Source organism: Eptatretus burgeri, chromosome 8 (genome assembly GCF_056783735.1).
Source record: "Eptatretus burgeri isolate ZD-2024b chromosome 8, Ebu_testis_v1, whole genome shotgun sequence".
Classification (NCBI taxonomy): domain Eukaryota; kingdom Metazoa; phylum Chordata; class Myxini; order Myxiniformes; family Myxinidae; genus Eptatretus; species Eptatretus burgeri.
The window spans coordinates 26,370,694-26,387,761 of record NC_140968.1 but is presented as its reverse complement, the minus strand read 5'-3'; the positions used below and the strand labels follow the sequence as shown (position 1 = coordinate 26,387,761).

At 45.2% G+C, this 17,068-nt stretch overlaps 1 protein-coding gene across 3 annotated transcripts in view; it reads left to right on the top strand.

Moving 5' to 3' along the window:
• The window catches only part of GAN (gigaxonin), a 113,130-nt gene that overhangs the window by 90,626 nt on the left and 5,436 nt on the right, over positions 1-17,068 (top strand). For 2 of the 3 annotated variants that reach the window (XM_085891255.1, XM_085891254.1), the window contains exons 5-10: positions 256-377; positions 13,304-13,416; positions 13,528-13,677; positions 13,797-13,933; positions 14,591-14,725; positions 15,025-15,134. In XM_085891255.1, the coding sequence (XP_085747381.1) occupies positions 256-377; positions 13,304-13,416; positions 13,528-13,677; positions 13,797-13,933; positions 14,591-14,725; positions 15,025-15,134 (767 nt within the window). The remainder of the gene's footprint in view (positions 1-255; positions 378-13,303; positions 13,417-13,527; positions 13,678-13,796; positions 13,934-14,590; positions 14,726-15,024; positions 15,135-17,068) is intronic. The other variant, XR_015060775.1, reaches the window with a different exon arrangement.

Below are 17,068 nucleotides of genomic sequence, written 5' to 3'. Positions count from 1 at the left end.
CTGTCTCTCTCTGTCTCTCTCTGTCTCTCTCTCTCTCTCTCTCTCTCTTTCTCTCTCTCTCTCTGTTTCTCTCTCTCTCTCTCTCTCTCTGTGTCTCTCTCTCTCTCTCTCTCTCTCTCTCTCTCTCTCTCTCTCTCTCTCTCTCTCTCTCTCTCTCTCTCTCTCTCTCTCTCTCTCTCTCTGTTCTCTAACATTTAGTTGCATATTACAGTCATTTTTATTCCATATCACTTATCCCCTTTTTTCCACCAATAGTACACGGATACCGATTGCCACAATGCGCTGCATGTGCCCCTTGTACGATCCAAACCGACAGCTCTGGGTCGAGCTTACCCCCATGAGCACATCCAGGGTCAACCATGGGGCCGTTTCAGCTGGTGCGTATATCGTGTGTGTGTGCGCGTGTGTGTGTTTTATAATGGAAAGACACAAAACTGACAGCTGCTACACTACTACCCACAGTCTGTCAGTCCAGAAGCTTCAGAATCCCTGTTGGGCAATAATGGGGAAATTTTGTTTTGTACATTGATGTCTTGCTCATGGTATGACTTACACAAAAATTGCATGCAGGACAAACATATTAATAGACATGCATGCACTTTAACATGAATTACAAGGGCATTCGTAAACAATGGGCAAATATAATATAGTATCTGGAATTTTAACCTGGGTTCTCATCCCCATGAGCGGTTGCTTCAGATGGGAACACCAAACAGGCCGAGCCCCAGTTTTAGGGACTTGTACTCTATCATCGATATGCTCACATATCACATTTTGTGAAAACCATTTTCAATGTTTTATGGATTTTTGTAATATCCTGACAAAACAACCCAAGTTATACCTTAGGCCTTAGTTATTTTATAACTTGGTTTACGGATCCGCTGACGGTATATTTGCCGAAATGAAATATAAATATAAAACACATTTTTAGCCTTTTATATTTGTACATTTTCCACCGAAGGTGCAAAAGTTTCAAAACCCAAAATGTAAACGTCGGCATTTATTTTCAAAATATAATTTCGTGCGAGCGTGCGTGCCAAAATGCCGAGTCACGTTTAACCGAGCTGCGCAGTCGTCTTTGGTCATGGCGTTTGAGCAGTGGCCAGCGTGGTTCAGATTGACTGTTGTTTCTGGGGCGAAAGTGATTGTTTGTTGTTTTTTTTTTGTCGAGGCTCGTGTGAGAGTTAACACACAACGCACATCACGGGGGACATGAGACAAGAGAGGAGGGAGTGGGAAGGACAAAACAGTGGGGAACAGAGACATTAGGAGAGCTCTGGAAGGGAGAGGGATGGGACAGGGAACATGGGGTATACAAGATGGACATTACAGGGACTTTCAGGAAGGAAAGCAGGGAATTTGAAGGAGATGGGCTTGGGTGGATTATCGGGGGTAGAAAAGATCGAGGATTTGGATGGGGGATGATAAGAGGTGGTGGTGAACATCTGTTTTGAAGGCCTGGAGGGAAGAATGGGAATGAATAGAGTGAGGGAGTTTATTCCAAAGGCGGAAAAAAGGGGGAATGAAAGAGTGAAGGTGAGCAGTGATTCGTGATTTTGGTAGTTTTACCAGAAGGGGGTTGTTGACGGACCTTGAGCGCCCTGCCGAAATGTGGTGAGGACATATCGCAGAGAGAGCTGGGGGGCGAGGCTGGATAGGAGACGGTAGAAGACAGAAAGACCGCCGACCAACCTGCGGTGAATGAGTGAGAGGCCCAAAGACTCAGCCTCATTGCGGGAGATGCCAATGATCCTAAATGCCCTGGTTTCTACAGCGTGAAGCCGAGAAAGGTGGGAGGCAGGAGCACCAGCCCAGAGTGGAGAGCAGTACTCCATCAGCTGCGGACAAAAGCTTTGTAAGTGGTCAGGAGCTCAAGTGGGCCGAGGAAGGACTTTGCACGACGGAGGATTCCCAGTCGGCCACTGGCTTTGGAGGCGAGGTTTTAAATGTGGCTTTCCCAGGAAAGGTCATGGCAGATAGTGAGACCCAGAAGCTTGAAAGAAAGGACTTCTTCCTGAGGATTGTTGAGAAAGTGGATGGGGGGATTTTCTGAACGGTCCTTTTGAAGAGACATCGTGAGAGTGTCAGATTTGTCCGGATTGAAAGACTTGTTCCACGTGTTGGACCAGTTTGTGATTTTATCCATATCTGCAGTGAGCGAAGAAGCTGCTGCTTGCCGGTCTGAGGGATGACTGATGTTACGGCAGAACGTGGAGTCATCAGCAAACAGATATAGAGGATTTTCCAGAGAGTCGGAGAGATCATTGATGAAAACCAGAAAAAGAACAGGGCCCAGAACGCTACCTTGAGGAACTCCAGCCTGGACAGGAAGAGGGGATGAAAGAACTCCATTTGGGGCCACACGGTGACTGCGACAGGAGAGGAAGTCTGCGAGCCATGAGTTGTTAAGAAGTATGTCCGGTATAAATTCGAGTGACTGTATTGGTGATTTAATCACACAACATCTTGACAACGAATATTCTGGCCGAACTATTGCATCAATTCAGTGCAGCAGCAGGGATGATTCGCACGCTACTCTCGATCGTGCCGATTTTGTTTCCATCGAAAGTTGTACACCGCTGTTTGTATTGAAAGATTTCGGTGTCACGTACGTCAAAGTTTCCCTGCAAGATGCTGATATTCAGCCTTCAACGGACCAGAAATCAGCCTTTGATGTGCTCATGGGGATGGGGAGACGGTACGATCAGATGCCCACTGAAAACTAAGCTGGTTATGGCTCTGATTGACCGTTTTGAGCGTGTTGACTCCGAGTGGACACCTTTTTTTTAATCATATCCAGCACTATGCACTGGTGTGCACGCACACATCTACGACTTGGACAGTAATTATCTCAGCATTGCTTCCATTTGTTTGATGATCTAACAGGTTCCTATAAGAAAAACATGCCAGACTATATTGTAAAAACAAGTTTTAATCCTTCTTTATTGTTTTTCACATCAGATGATACAGTGAACAATGGCATCCTGCATTTGAATGGTTTTCCATCTTCAATGTTTTCTTAGATCCTCCTGGTCCGGGATTTATATTCATCCCCCCCCCCCCACCTATCCTTGTCTTTTCCATGGAACATCCAAAAAAAAAAATCATTAAAATATATAATTTCTAAAAATTGAAATTATATTTATATTTATATTTCGACCTACCGACCCTACGTTTTAACTGAAGAACTGCGTAAACCAAGTTATAAAATAACTAAGGCCTTAGTGGGCAGGTATAACTGGTCATAATGAATGAATGAATTGGAATTTCCTCTTTATTCAAACATCTGTGCTAGTAGGCTTGGGTTTTGAACAGTCGGTAGTTGTTGCTGACACATCTATCATAAAATTCAGAATCTGCAGCTCATGCTTTGGTGCAGTAATTTGTCTTTATTACCTCCTCCACCGAATGTGAAAATTGAGAGACCATTTTCACCCCTTTCTGTCTGTCTGTCTCTGTTTGTTTGTCTGTTTGTTTGTGTACAGGATATCTCAAAAGGTTGTGGACGGATTCGGACGAAACTTGTTTGACACGTTGGGTGTGTGACGAGGAACAATCGATTCGATTTTGGTGAAGATCCGAATCTGGATCTGGATACGAGGATTATTTAATTTTTAAATTGATTCTTCACCATTGAGAGATAGGGCCAAAAACGATATAGTACTGTGTAGCATAATATTTTAAAAATGTATTGGGCCCGATATGTTCTTGTGGATCAGGCATTACGTGGCGGAGGTACGCGCTCTACCGAGTACCCTTCTAGTTTTGATTCTAGTTTATTTGCTCTCAAAACCCCTTTGCTTGCCAAGTTGGTGAATCTTTCAAAAAGGATATTTCTCAAACCTTGTGAGAATTGAGTCCAGTTGCTCAAAGATGCCTGACATGGCTGCCAAAACTTTCCTCTCAATTGCTTCTCACATGGTAATGATGTATTTCTTTCCTCCCCTCACAACCACTTGTGAATTAACTTTGTTTCACATGGTGAAAATCACAAGTAAGTGAGCATTTTGCTTTATTTAGCAAAGTAATTTGATGTAATTTTCAGTCTGTGCCAAGCTATACCTGTGGAGCAATTTTATTTCCAGGTAAAGGTAATTTCTCTTCATATAAACATTTGTCTGTCCACAACCTGTCTGGGAAAACCCCCAAAAATACAACATTTGATGAACTAGTGCACCCACTTCCTATGAGAGCGGCAGGAAGGGTCATGTTATTATCCTCCCTGAGGTATAAAGATTACAGTATATTTAGGCCCAGGTCTCAAGAACGTCGGGTTTCCTCCCTTGAAGTTTTGTATTAAACAGCAGTAGTGACTGTTTTAAAAGGTAATCATATGTGTTTGTTTGCCTGGTGTTGGCTTAATGGTTAGGATGGTGGGCTTGGGATCTCAGGATCCTGAGTTCAAATTTTCTGTTGAATTAATACCAGGTGGGGTTGACTCAGTCTGTCATCCTTCTGAGGTTGGCAAAACGAGTGCCAGCTTGCTGATATCCTGTGTCGGAGTGGTGACCCATCCAGGATTGTGTCCAATAGCCCAGAAGACTGCTTAGGCAGCACCGATGCTCTGCCCAGAGTATGGTTCCGATGGATGGATGGATATGTGTTTGTGATTTGTAATAGTTTTTTACTTCTGGTAGATTTTCCCCATGAAAGGCCGTGATATGCTATTTATACATGTTAACATGGTGTTTGTCCAAAGAGGAAAAACCCCTTGAGGAGAGAGGATATTATTTGTCGCCTACCAGCTTCACTGGAGGGGACTATAGGTTTGCTGTCCATCTGTCCATCCTTCTCACCTGTGATGTTTTTTTTTTTTCCCATACCCTTGAACATATTCAACTGAAACTTGGTACATGGCTTTATTATGATAAGTTACAGAACAAGTTAGAGTTTCAGGGCGTTTCATCAATTTTTCACAGAGTGATGCCTATTTATATTTCGAAAATATCAAATACAGTATTATACTTGGGTCAGTGTTCAGCTGCACTGATTCCACCCCCACTGCTTTGCACCCATTGGCTGGAAAGCTGGCCTGACTCCACCCCAATAAAATCATGTGCCACTATTGCATGAAGCAGCGCAGATTGGCAGGCCAGAAGCCTGAGATCTGGGTGTTAGTCCATGGCCTAGCGCAATTGGAATGATCCCAGGTATATAACCATGATGTATTCATATATATATATATATATATATATATATATATATATATATATATATATATATATATATATATATATATATATATATATATATATATATATATATATATATATATATATATATATATATATATATATATATACACACACACACACACACACACACACACACACACACACACACACACACACACACACACACACACACACACACACCAGTGTCGTGTTACCTATTGGTGACCTAATGACCTCAACTGGGGAACTACACTCTCAACGTCCACCCATCTACTTATTACATACGGCCGAGCGAACCGTGCATGGACGTTGGCTATCCTTAGGTGAACTGCTGAATCGAATCACTGGGGTACAATCATCCTATCTCTTTATTACATAACTCTATGTCAGAACAATGAAGGAAAACGACAACAAGGAAAAGAAAGAGCAAGTTTGAAAGCACAGTTTACCAAAGCGATAAAGCAAACGTGTATTTACAATCGGGCAGTCAATGAGCACAAACATGTATTTCCAAGAACAATCAAGGCATATATTGCAAGCAGGTAAATATTCATAAGCAAGTTAAGACACAGGAGAAAATAAGTTACCCTTAGCACGTAAGCCCCTTACACAATATTACTTATTTCTACACAACATGAGAGAAAGGCGCCTGACTCCTGACTCGCCATCCATGGACTGGTGGGCCTGTGCTGGTCCCAGGTGAAGGACAGGATGATTGGAGGATATGGGGAGTGTCGGAATGCGGTGTGAAGTGGTTGGAACCGCCGGATTCAACAGTTCTCGTGTGGTTGTCTGCCCTTGGACTCTCGTGCTTGCTCTCTCTGCCGGCAGCGACTCATGTAGATGCAGGCAATTGACAGCTTGTTTAGGCAGAGACTCGTCCATGCACAGCGCAGGTAGATGGTCAAATCAAGGCAGGATGTCTCCAACAGTTGCATTTGTATGCTTACAGTGCGGCTCTCTCTCCTTCCCAGCGGCTCTGTTCCCTGGTGGCTCGTATCTTCACCTGCACGCCTCCTTTTTATGGAGGCTGGTGCGGGCATGGTCAAGAAGCCTCCGAGACCCTTCCCACCCGTTTGTGGTTTATTCTCATTGCTCTTCCGCTCGCCGAATCTTCGAGACCCTTCCAGAAAAGTCCCTGGTGACTGAGTGGCACACCTCCTTCTGGAAGAAGCCTCGGCAGATATGCCGCCACAATGCCGTACATTTAGCGCTGTGATGCCTTTTTACTGTAATTAATGTCTGTGTGATGTTTTAAGGGAAAGAAAGGAAGGAGATTTATTTAAACTCAAGGATTCAATTTGTGTTGAATGATGAATGATCATTTTAGTCCATACGAGATTTGAGGGGTGAAGATTGTCGGGGAGATACTGTGTGTAAGATATGAGCTTTGGAACAAAGTGGTGAGGGATGAATGAATTGAAGTTAAATGAGGAGGGGGGGTGGTTCCAGTGGAGGTACGGGGTTCGAGAGCGTGTTGGGTGTTTAAGGATGCTCGGGGGATGGAGGTTTGGAGGGGAGGGGTGGATTGATTGATTGAAAGATAGATTGATGGATTTCAGGATTAAAATATGGATTGAAAGATGGATGGGAAGTTGGAAAGTCAGATGAGAGTTGGGGACTTGCGTGAAGGGGAAAACGTAGCTAATCCCACACATTTTCTCCCATCCTCTGTACAAAAGGCAGGGTCCTGTCTCAGCACACATACTAACTAAATAACTAACGCAGGGTGCCCTATATGTTGAATGCAACTCTCTGGTGTCAGTTGCTTAGCGTAGTCTCGTTATCTCCGTAGTAAATGTTTTAGAGTAAGCGTAAGGTAATTTAACCATGATATTAGATATGCGTCACTTTATGTGGAGACAGGTGACGCCAACCCTCACTAATGTGTGTGTCTGAAAACTGCCAACCCGTTGAACCGTTATTTAATATTATACCCTCTGAAATCTGTCATTTATGTCCTTTTTATCCCCCGTCGCGTGGCAGAAGGGGGATATTGTTAAGAGTCTGCCAGGCCGTGGGCGGTCCTCCAATCGAATGAGCCAGTGGTGAGTGACAGGGGAGGGGCACGGTCGTCACGTGTGAGGTAGGGGCCAGAGGTTATAAAGGCGGGTGTGCCAGGCAGAAGCCCAGGAGATGCCCAAAAACATCGCGGGAGACTGGGTGTTTCAGGATGCAGAACTGCGTGCCAGAGCCACGCCCTCACCCAGCCAGACGCGTCTCTCCACCTCCTCACAGGTGCTTGACAGTGCACAGACCCAAGCTGCAGAAAAGGCCAATTTCCTTGCTGCTACCGGCCTCGGTTTATGTGTTGTGGGGCCGGGTGTCAGTGGCGAGCACGACCGCGAGTGGGAGCAGGAGTCTGCTCCACCGAATACTCCGGAATTTAGGTCGTGACCTTCGGATAAGTCCGGAAGGCACAGGTTCCTTACAGGACCATGAATCGCCAATAATTCGACTGCGTGGGGTAGGGTTAATTGCCAAACTTCAATATACCGAAGTACCCACGCGGGAAAGCTACTGGGGAATTCACACCCTCGACAGTCCTCGAGCGGGACGAGTTGTTACCGTGCTCGAACCGTGTGTAAACCGAGCGGATGGTCACTGAGGCCTGTCGGTCCAAATGCACAATTTACTGCCTTGCTATTTCTCAACATGCACCGTGTCAAGCCAATGAAAGAAATGACAGGGAACGAGCTGGGACCTTCAACAATAGGGAAATTTATTTATAATAATAATTGGGGAAGGAAGCACACAAAGAGCAGAGTTATCCGTGTAAGAAATGTAATGTACAATGAGCAAAAGGAAGCACTTACACAATTCTACTTGAAGACGGGCCCACACACAGACATACACACCCCCCAAAAGAAATGATGGCCACGGCCTTTATTGATACCCCCAGCTCGGAGGGAAGGTGAGCTGGAGGTAAGGATGCTAGCTTGGACCTTCCCGTCTCGTGCAGCCCTTGACAATCCGGCTCGGCGGGACTCGAACCCGCAACACGATGCCGCTCCAAGCACCAGGTACCGCACTCTCAACCGGCCACGCACCAATCAACCAAGGCCAAGGAGAAGATCAGAGATGACGATGAGCCAGGACCAGACGAACCAACCAGCACCAAGACCTGCGACCCCCAAGATGACCAACCTCCCCAGCCTGGCGTTCCTTTATATCTTTCTTGTCCGGGGTGAGAAAATCGCCATCTGAGGCGGTCTCCACCATCATTGGCCGGGGTGTCATGGGAAAGTCGCCCTCTGTGGCATCTCAACCCTCATTGGCCGGGGTGTCCTGAGAAAGCCGCCCTCTGTGCGTGATCTCCACCCTGATTTGCCGGCGTGTTGTCTGAAAGTCGCCCTCTTTGGCATCTCAACCCTCATTGGCCAGGGTGTCATGGGAAAGTCGCTCTCTGTGCATGATTGGACAAGGGGGTGGAGTCGGAGCTGAGGCGATGAAAATCTCCGCCCACGTACGTGGTCGAACGCACGTGGGAAATGGCGTCGGTGTGCGAAGTGAAGTGAAGGAGATTTGTTGTAAAAGAAACTCTGCAGCGCACACATGTAATTCCCATTAGACACAGGTAGGGGACCCTAACTAAAAACACATACTTATCGAGATAACTAAACTTGGGGACTGCTATCTGTCTGTGTGCACAAGGCTTCCAAATTCGTAACATATGCACGTGCCTCCTCCAGGTGTTGCGATGTCCTGCCAGGCATTGCCTAGTATTTCACTCTTGTGCATCTCTTGCTGTGGGAATAGACACATGAGATCTGTGGAAGGGAGCGGGGTACATGGTGTAAACAGGATGGACACTACAGGGTCTTTCAGGAGGGAAAGCAGAGAATTTCAAGGAGGTGGGCTTGGGTGGATTAATGGGGGTAGAAAAGATCATGGTTTCCGATGGGGGGAGATAAGAGATGATTGTGAAGACCTGGAGGGAAGAGTGGGATTGAAGAGAGTGTGGGAGTTTGTTTCAAAGGTGGAAAAAAAGAGGAACGAAAGAGTGAAGGTGAGCAGTGATTCGTGATTTTGGTAGTTCTACGAGGAGGGGGTTGCTGGTGGACATTAAGCGCCCTGCATAAATATGGGTGGGACAGATAGCAGATAGAACGGGGGGGGGGGCAAGGCCGGAGAGGAGACGGTGGAAGACAGAAAGATCACCGATTTGCCTGCGGTGAGAGAGTGAGAGACCCAAAGACTCAGCCTCATCACAGGAGATACCAATGATCCTAAATGCCTTGGTTTCCACAGCACGAAGCCGAGAATGGTGAGAGGCAGGAGCAGCAGCCCAAAGGGGAGAGCAGTACTCCATCAGGCTGCGGATGAAAGCTTTGTACGTGGTCAGCTCAGGTGTGCCAAGGAAGGACTGCACGACAGAGGATGCCCAATCGGTGACTGGCTTTGGAGGCCAGCTTGAAATTATTTATGACCAGGGTAACCCAGCTTGTTTTACATTTCAATATTTTGCTTTAATTAGGAATAGCTGTAACTTTCAATAAATAATATTAGATTTGTGAGAAACAGTTTTGGAAAATGGTGTGACTAACAAGTGCCCATCTGCAACAAGTGCTGGCAATGTTTCAAGACAAGAAATGTATAATTATGGAGTTATCAATTTAAAAAAGCACTGCAATTAATTAAATTTCATCTTGTTATTGTTCCAAAAAAGTAATTATTGGGTCAGAACCTTACTGTTATAGAAAAACAATATTTGGCTAATTATGGGTTAGGGGAATATTAAAGTTTTACAGTGGCAGATTTTGTATGTTCATGGTTCTTCAAGGCTCCCTGATACTGTTTAGAGTCTAGTACAGGGGTCGGGAACGTGTGGCTCGCGAGCCAGGTGTGGCTCTTTTGATGATTGCATCTGGCTCGCAGATAAAATTGGAGCTTGAAACTTTGAAAGCCCAATATTTCTCGTGGAAGCTTTACCTATAGTTTGAATGGTGTCGTGCTTCATTCACGTGCAGGGCTGAACTTGGCAGAAGGAGAGAAGAAAAAAACTCTTCCGAATTGGCTGAAGCGGTTTTTGTTTCGTCCAGTCATGCGGCCGAGGTGACTAGTGATTTTGGTTCCTCCAATGACGTGCCGCCGCCGACACGCGTAGCGGAATTCATCTCGACCAATCACGCGCCACCGCTGAGGTGACAGCATCCCAGAGTCAGCCGGCCGCGCCACACCTCTCGAGTATATAAGCCCGTGCGCAGGCCAGCCAGACTCACTATTTGCCAAGCCTCAGTTGGGTCAACATCTCCCTCTCTCATTTGCTCAAAGCTAACCCTTCGACGAAGAAGATGGTGAAAAGAAAAAAAGATGAGGAGTATCGTACATTTCAGGACGAATGGGCCGAAGAATTCGCCTTTGTGGAGAGAGCAGGTTCTGTGGTGTGTCTAATTTGCAATGACAAAATTGCATCGATGAAACGGTCTAATATAAAGCGGCACTTCGACACGCGCCATGCTACCTTTGCATCAAAATACCCTGTGGGAGACAGCAGAAAGAAAGCGTGCCAAGAGCTACTGAGCAGGGTGCAAGCCAGCCAGCAGCAACTCCGCGTATGGACCCGGTAAGGTGACTATAATTCCGCCAGCTTTGCTGGATCTTTAGCAATAGTGAGGAACGGAAAACCATTCACAGATGGCGAGTATGCAAAAACGTTCATGCTGGATGTCGCCATTGAACTTTTTGATGATCTTCCGAACAAAGACAAGATAATCAAACGGATACAAGACATGCCTCTGTCGGCAAGAACTGTTCATGATCGTACCATCATGATGGCAAACCAAGTGGAGGAAACGCAAGTGAAGGACATAAATACAGCGCCGTTCTTTTCCCTGGCTTTGGATGAGTCAACAGACGCAAGCCATTTGTCGCAGTTCAGTGTGATTGCAAGATATGCTGCTGGTGATACACTGCGTGAAGAAAGTCTTGCTGTTCTGCCAATAAAAGGGTCCACAAGAGGTGAGTATTTATTCAAGTCTTTCATGGAGTTCGCTCAAGAAAAAAAATCTACCTCTGGATAAACTTATCTCAGTGTGTACTGATGATGCTCCGTGTATGGTGGGGAAAAACAAAGGATTTGTGGCGCTTCTCCGTGAACATGAAAATAGACCCATCCTAAGTTTCCATTGCATTCCACACCAGGCGGCACTTTGTGCTCAGGTGTGTGATGGGCAGCTTGGCGAAGTGATGTCACTGGTCATTCGCGTGATCAACTTTATTGTTGCCCGAGCCTTAAATGGTCGCCAGTTTAAAACACTGCTGGATGAAGTTGGAAATAACTATCACGGTCTGCTTTTGCACAGCAATGTGCATTGGTTGTCAAGAGGGAAGGTGCTTAGCCGTTTTGCGGCTTGCCTGAACGAAATCCGGACTTTCCTTGAAATGAAAGGGATTGAGCATCCTGAGCTAGCCGAAACTGAGTGGCTCCAAGTTTTACTATCTCGTGGATATGACTGAACATCTGAACCAGCTCAACGTGAAAATGCAAGGCATTGGAAATACAGTGTTATCCCTTCAACAAGCCGTGTTTGCTTTTGAAAACAAGCTGGAGCTCTTTATCATGGATCTTGAAACAGGTCGTTTACTACATTTTGAAAAACTGAGACAATTTAAAGATGCATGCACAGCAAGTGAGCCCACTCAAAACTTTGATCTCCACCAGTTAGCTGGCTTCACATCCAGTCTCCTACAGTCATTCAAAGCACGCTTTGGAGAATTTCGTGAGCACACTCGTCTTTTTAAGTTCATCACCCATCCAAACGAGTGTTCACTGAACACAGCTGACCTGAGTTACATTCCTGGTGTCTCCGTCAGAGATTTTGAAGCAGAAGTGGCTGACCTGAAGGCCTCAGACATGTGGGTGAATAAGTTCAAGTCACTGAATGAAGATTTGGAAAGAATCGCACGACAGAAAGCGGAGTTGGCGAGCAAGCACATGTGGACAGAAATGAAAAAACTTCAACCTGAAGACCAGCTGATTATCAAAACTTGGAACGCACTTCCTGTCACATACCTCACACTGCAGCGTGTGAGTATTGCTGTATTGACCTTGTTTGGATCTACGTATGCATGTGAGCAGTCATTCTCACATCTTAAAAACATCAAGTCCAACCTACGATCACGTCTAACGGATGAAAGCCTCAACGCTTGCATGAAGCTTAACCTCACCAAGTACCAACCAGACTACAAAGCCATCAGCAAATCCATGCAGCACCAGAAGTCCCATTAATGGTGAGTATTATAACAACATTATTTAAAAGAATAAATTCAGAGGCTTATTATACTCACATTTAGTTGAATTCAGTCTTAAAATATATTATATGGCTCTCACTGAAATAGTTTTCCAAATATTTTGCTTTCATGGCTCTCTGAGTCAAAAACGTTCCCGACCCCTGGTCTAGTACATAATATCTTATGCCTGGTGTTGGCTCAATGGTTCAGGTGGTGGGCTTGGGATCCTAAGATCCTGACTTCAAATCCCCCTTGGCTGTTTAATTAATACCAGGTAGGGTTGACTCTGCCTGTCATCCTTCCGAGGTCGGCAAAATGAATGCCAGCTTGCTGGTATCTTGTGTCGGAGTGGTGACCCGTCCAGGATTGTGCCCAATAGCCAAGGAGACTGCTTAAGCGGCACCAACGCTCTGTATTGAGTATGATCCCAATGGATGGATGGACATAATGTCTACTGGGGTGGCAGGGTAGCCTCGAGGTACGCACACTCCCCTCCGAGCTGTCTATCCTGGGTTTGGATTCTGACCCGGCTATAAAATCTCATGTTGGTGTTTCCCATGCAGGGCGAAGCATCAATGTGTGTGCATCGTCCATCAAATGGACGTTAAACTGGGCATTCTGTCCACCAGCACTGTTCGTTGGTGGATTGTTTAGATTGTAGAGTGTGTTATACGAAGAGTATGCAAGTTATCTTTGGCACCCTGAACAAATGCTAAATTATTATCACCTAAAGTCAAACGTCAGGCCTGGAGAGACAAACGAAAAACGTTCCCCAGCCGACCACACAAGGCAATGGGAATAATTTGGGCCTTTAAAGAAGTAGTGGTAGTGGTAGTCAAGGTAGTAGTACACCAAATATCTGCTTCAACCTCGAGAATTGTCCCTTTCCATTTCAGAGGGTTACCTGTTTGCCATTGGGGGTCAGGATGCAGAGAAGAAAGTACTGAACTCTGGCGAGAAGTACAATCCAGATACAAACACTTGGTCTCCCATCGCGCCAATGAAGCAGGTATTAAATCAACATTGTGTACTGATGGACCTTGATGGAAGGGAAGGAGTTTGGCAGAGAGTTTGTCTGTGATGTAACAATCATCGTCTTCCTGCCATTATGCATTTCCAGGCACGCATGAACTTTGGCCTCGTGCACATTGACGGGATGCTGTATGCAATTGGTGGTGAGGATGAGGATTCTGAGCTCCTCACGGGAGAGACTTATGACATCTACCTTGACACTTGGAACCTGATGCCTAATCTCTCCATACTGCGAAAGGTATTTAACTCTGTCTTATCTTGCTGAGATATTGCAGCCAGACAAGGTGATCAAGATGTTCATTTCTTGTTTTCATGTTTTTTTTTTTTTTTTTTTGCACCTGAATGTGTGTGGAGCAGATTGGTTGCTATGCAGTGATGAAGAAGAAGATATACGCAATGGGTGGTGGCAGTTACGGGAAGCTCTTTGAGTCTGTTGAATGCTATGATCCCAAAACCCAACAGTGGACGAGTATATGTCCCCTCAAGGAATGCAGGTACCGGGGGCTTGGTCCGTTTATAATGTGTATGTGAGAGAGGAAAATATCACTTAAAAGTACTTTAATAAATACTTTTTCACAAGGAGAGTTGTCTTGCTCATGCATTTATCATTTGCTTTTTAAGAGGCACAATTTTTATATTACATATGCATAATGGAGGGGATTCAGTTTGTTATGTGTGTCCTGTGTACTTGCTGGTTAGCTAGTGGGAGGGAGGAGAGTGGGTCAGGTCGACATTGTCATTTATTAATGTCCTAAACCTTTTGAACCCGAGTGGCCGTTTTACCGGCCGCTATTCAAACCTCCAAACACTCAAGCGGCTGGATTTTTCTCCAGGGATCCCAGGGTGTGGGAGCCGAAACTCCAAGGAGCTCAGGGTTCAAAAGGTTAATTTGGAAATACTCCCGGGGATTGGGTTGATATTTTGTTCAAGCAGGTCTTATTCCATGTTAGTATCTATATCTATGTCTCTCTCATTTTTGTGACGATTTAACTAATTTAAGAAAGAGTAGCAAGCTTATTTTGTTGTTGAGATCGATACGCTTAGCCATAAACAAAAGATGGTGTTGTGAGCGAGTGGAAGTGCCTCCATATGTTTGAATAGGTGAATGTAAGAGAGTGCAAGTACATCCAGCTTTGAATGCCTGTGGCCAGGTTTGGCGCTGTGGCATGTGGTCTGGGACAGGACCTGTACGTGTTTGGAGGTGTCCGCAGGAAGGAGAGTGAGCCAGCAGCAGACAGCCCTATGGTAACGTGCAAGTCAGAAATTTACCAAGACAGCAATAAACGGTGTGCCTCTGGTTTCTTCATCTTCCATTTCCCATCTTTTCCTTTTTCTCTTCTTCACTGCTGTCCCCCTCATTCTTGCCCTCACACTAGTTCATCTTCTTCTTCTTCCTTTCCTGTCAACGCCCCCATCCAAATGGCACAAGTTTCTCTGATACCTATGAACATGAATATTATTTTAGGGAAATTTATGAGGATGTTCCCTGTGTTGCGAAGACGATGTCGCCCACATAATCACAGACATCAAGATGATTGATCCACCCTCCTTCCCTTTATTCTCTGCCTATGCTCTTCCTTGACAGTTGGATGTACCTTAGAGACCAGGCCTTGTGTGTGCAGTCTGGCGCCTCCTTCGTGTACGGTGCCGTTCCCATTGGAGCTAGCATCTATGTGATTGGAGACCTAGACACAGGTAATCGTTCCATGACAATGGAAAGTCGAGATCAACTGCCTGCCTGTCTTGTGAATGTGAATGCAGATTCGGTTCTTCATCCATTATGGGTGTGAGACCATTCTCCCATGACATACCCTTTATAATAGGCCAGGGAATTTGGAATTTCACCAGGGTACTGCCGCGTGATGGCCGACATGTTTTTAAACTAGATGCCAGGCTTTCTCTTCACTTTAAGTGTATTACTGAAGAGGACATGCAATCTAACAGAGTAGGTAGTTAGCATTTTTGATGCTACCACGACTTTAAAATGATTCCTTCCAGTCTACTGAAATAACGTAATCAGTGCAAGTTTGAAGGATTTCCGAGGTGTGATGTAAGTATTTTTGTGACGCATTGACAAGGTATGTAATCATTGGGAAAATGTGCACTAAATACACCACACCATGGGTACGAGTTGATAAGTTCCTGCATTTTGTTTGTGGAGAAGCTTGCAACTGGGGGATTTGGAAGTTGAGTGACTGGTTTCAAAACATGAAGGAACATCAAAACATCAGAATCCATAACCTCAAAAATCGTGAAAATTACAGGGGCACAACCATCATGGGCTGTGGAAGGGCGAGGTGACGAGTAGGGATTATGGGGCCACAGTCGGATACAAAAAAGTAAATTGATGAGCAAAGAACAGAGGGGAGGAAACGCAATAAGCTGAAAGCAAGAGGGTCGAGTTAGGTAGGGTTAATGTGGGTAGAAAACATCACAAGTAGGGATGGGGGGTGATGTAAAAGACCAAAGGAGAGGCTGTTGACTAATGGGAGGTCATTTTATTTGGTCGGCTGACCTTCCCCTGCCCCCTTGGGTCAGCTGATCCCTCCCTCAAACACCCCTGGGTCAAGTCTTTTGTCTTTTTTTAATCTTCCCATGGTCAGCTGCCCCTCACCCCCCCCCCAATCCCTGGACTGGAAAACACTGCAGATGCATGGCAATCATAGTACCCAGTGTGTGCATTTGTAGTCCATCGCAGCGTTAAACCTCCTGCACCACCAGCTTTAAAACCTACTCGAGTGTATGAAGAAAGATTCGAAACAAGCGGTGGTTTGTTTGAGAGGACTGCCGCAGGTAACTCACTATGTCCGGCGGCAGAACGCCACAGATAACTCAACATGTTGATTGATGAATAATCACTGATCAAAGGTCTCGGACATCAATCTTTACTTTGCATGCCGGTGGAATGACCATGACAAGTAAAGGAAGCCATTTTATCAGGACCTTTGTGATTCAACAGCAAACAAATGGCGAGTTTTGTTTTGAGCTTTAAAATCGAATCAACACAATGAGTTCTGTCCAATATTATCCCCCTCACATTGAAATGGCCATGTTGCCAGCTTCTGACCAAGCTTAGCATTCCAGTCAACAGAGCAGGCACATCGTATAGGAGTTCATTTGCCACATCATTTTGCTGTTCCAAAAAAAAAAAAATGAGCATTACAAGGTGTCGGGTGCCAATCTTTCAGTGCACGAAGATCCCTTTCCAACCGTATTCTCTTAGCACCACCTTTAGTGGATTTTAAATTCCTTGTGAACTATTTTTTTAAGCGCGGTCATGTTTCTGATATGCGCATGGTATTTTGTACTTCATACGTATAATTACCTCCGCAACCGAAGATGGACGGAGGTTATGTTTTCACCGCTGTCTGTCTCTTTGTTTGTTTGCCTGAGCAGGGTATCTCATAAAGTTGTCGATGGATTCGGACAAAATGTGGTGGACAGATTGGGTGGGTGACGAGGACGAATTGATTAGATTTTGGTGAAGATCCGAATCCAGATCCGGCCTATCAGTGGGTTAAAAAACATAAACTAATCAGCTTGGCAGAGGTACATGCTCTACCGAATGACGTTCTAGTTGTAACTGCGTTTTAAGACTGTTAAATATTTTATCATAATTATTACAAATT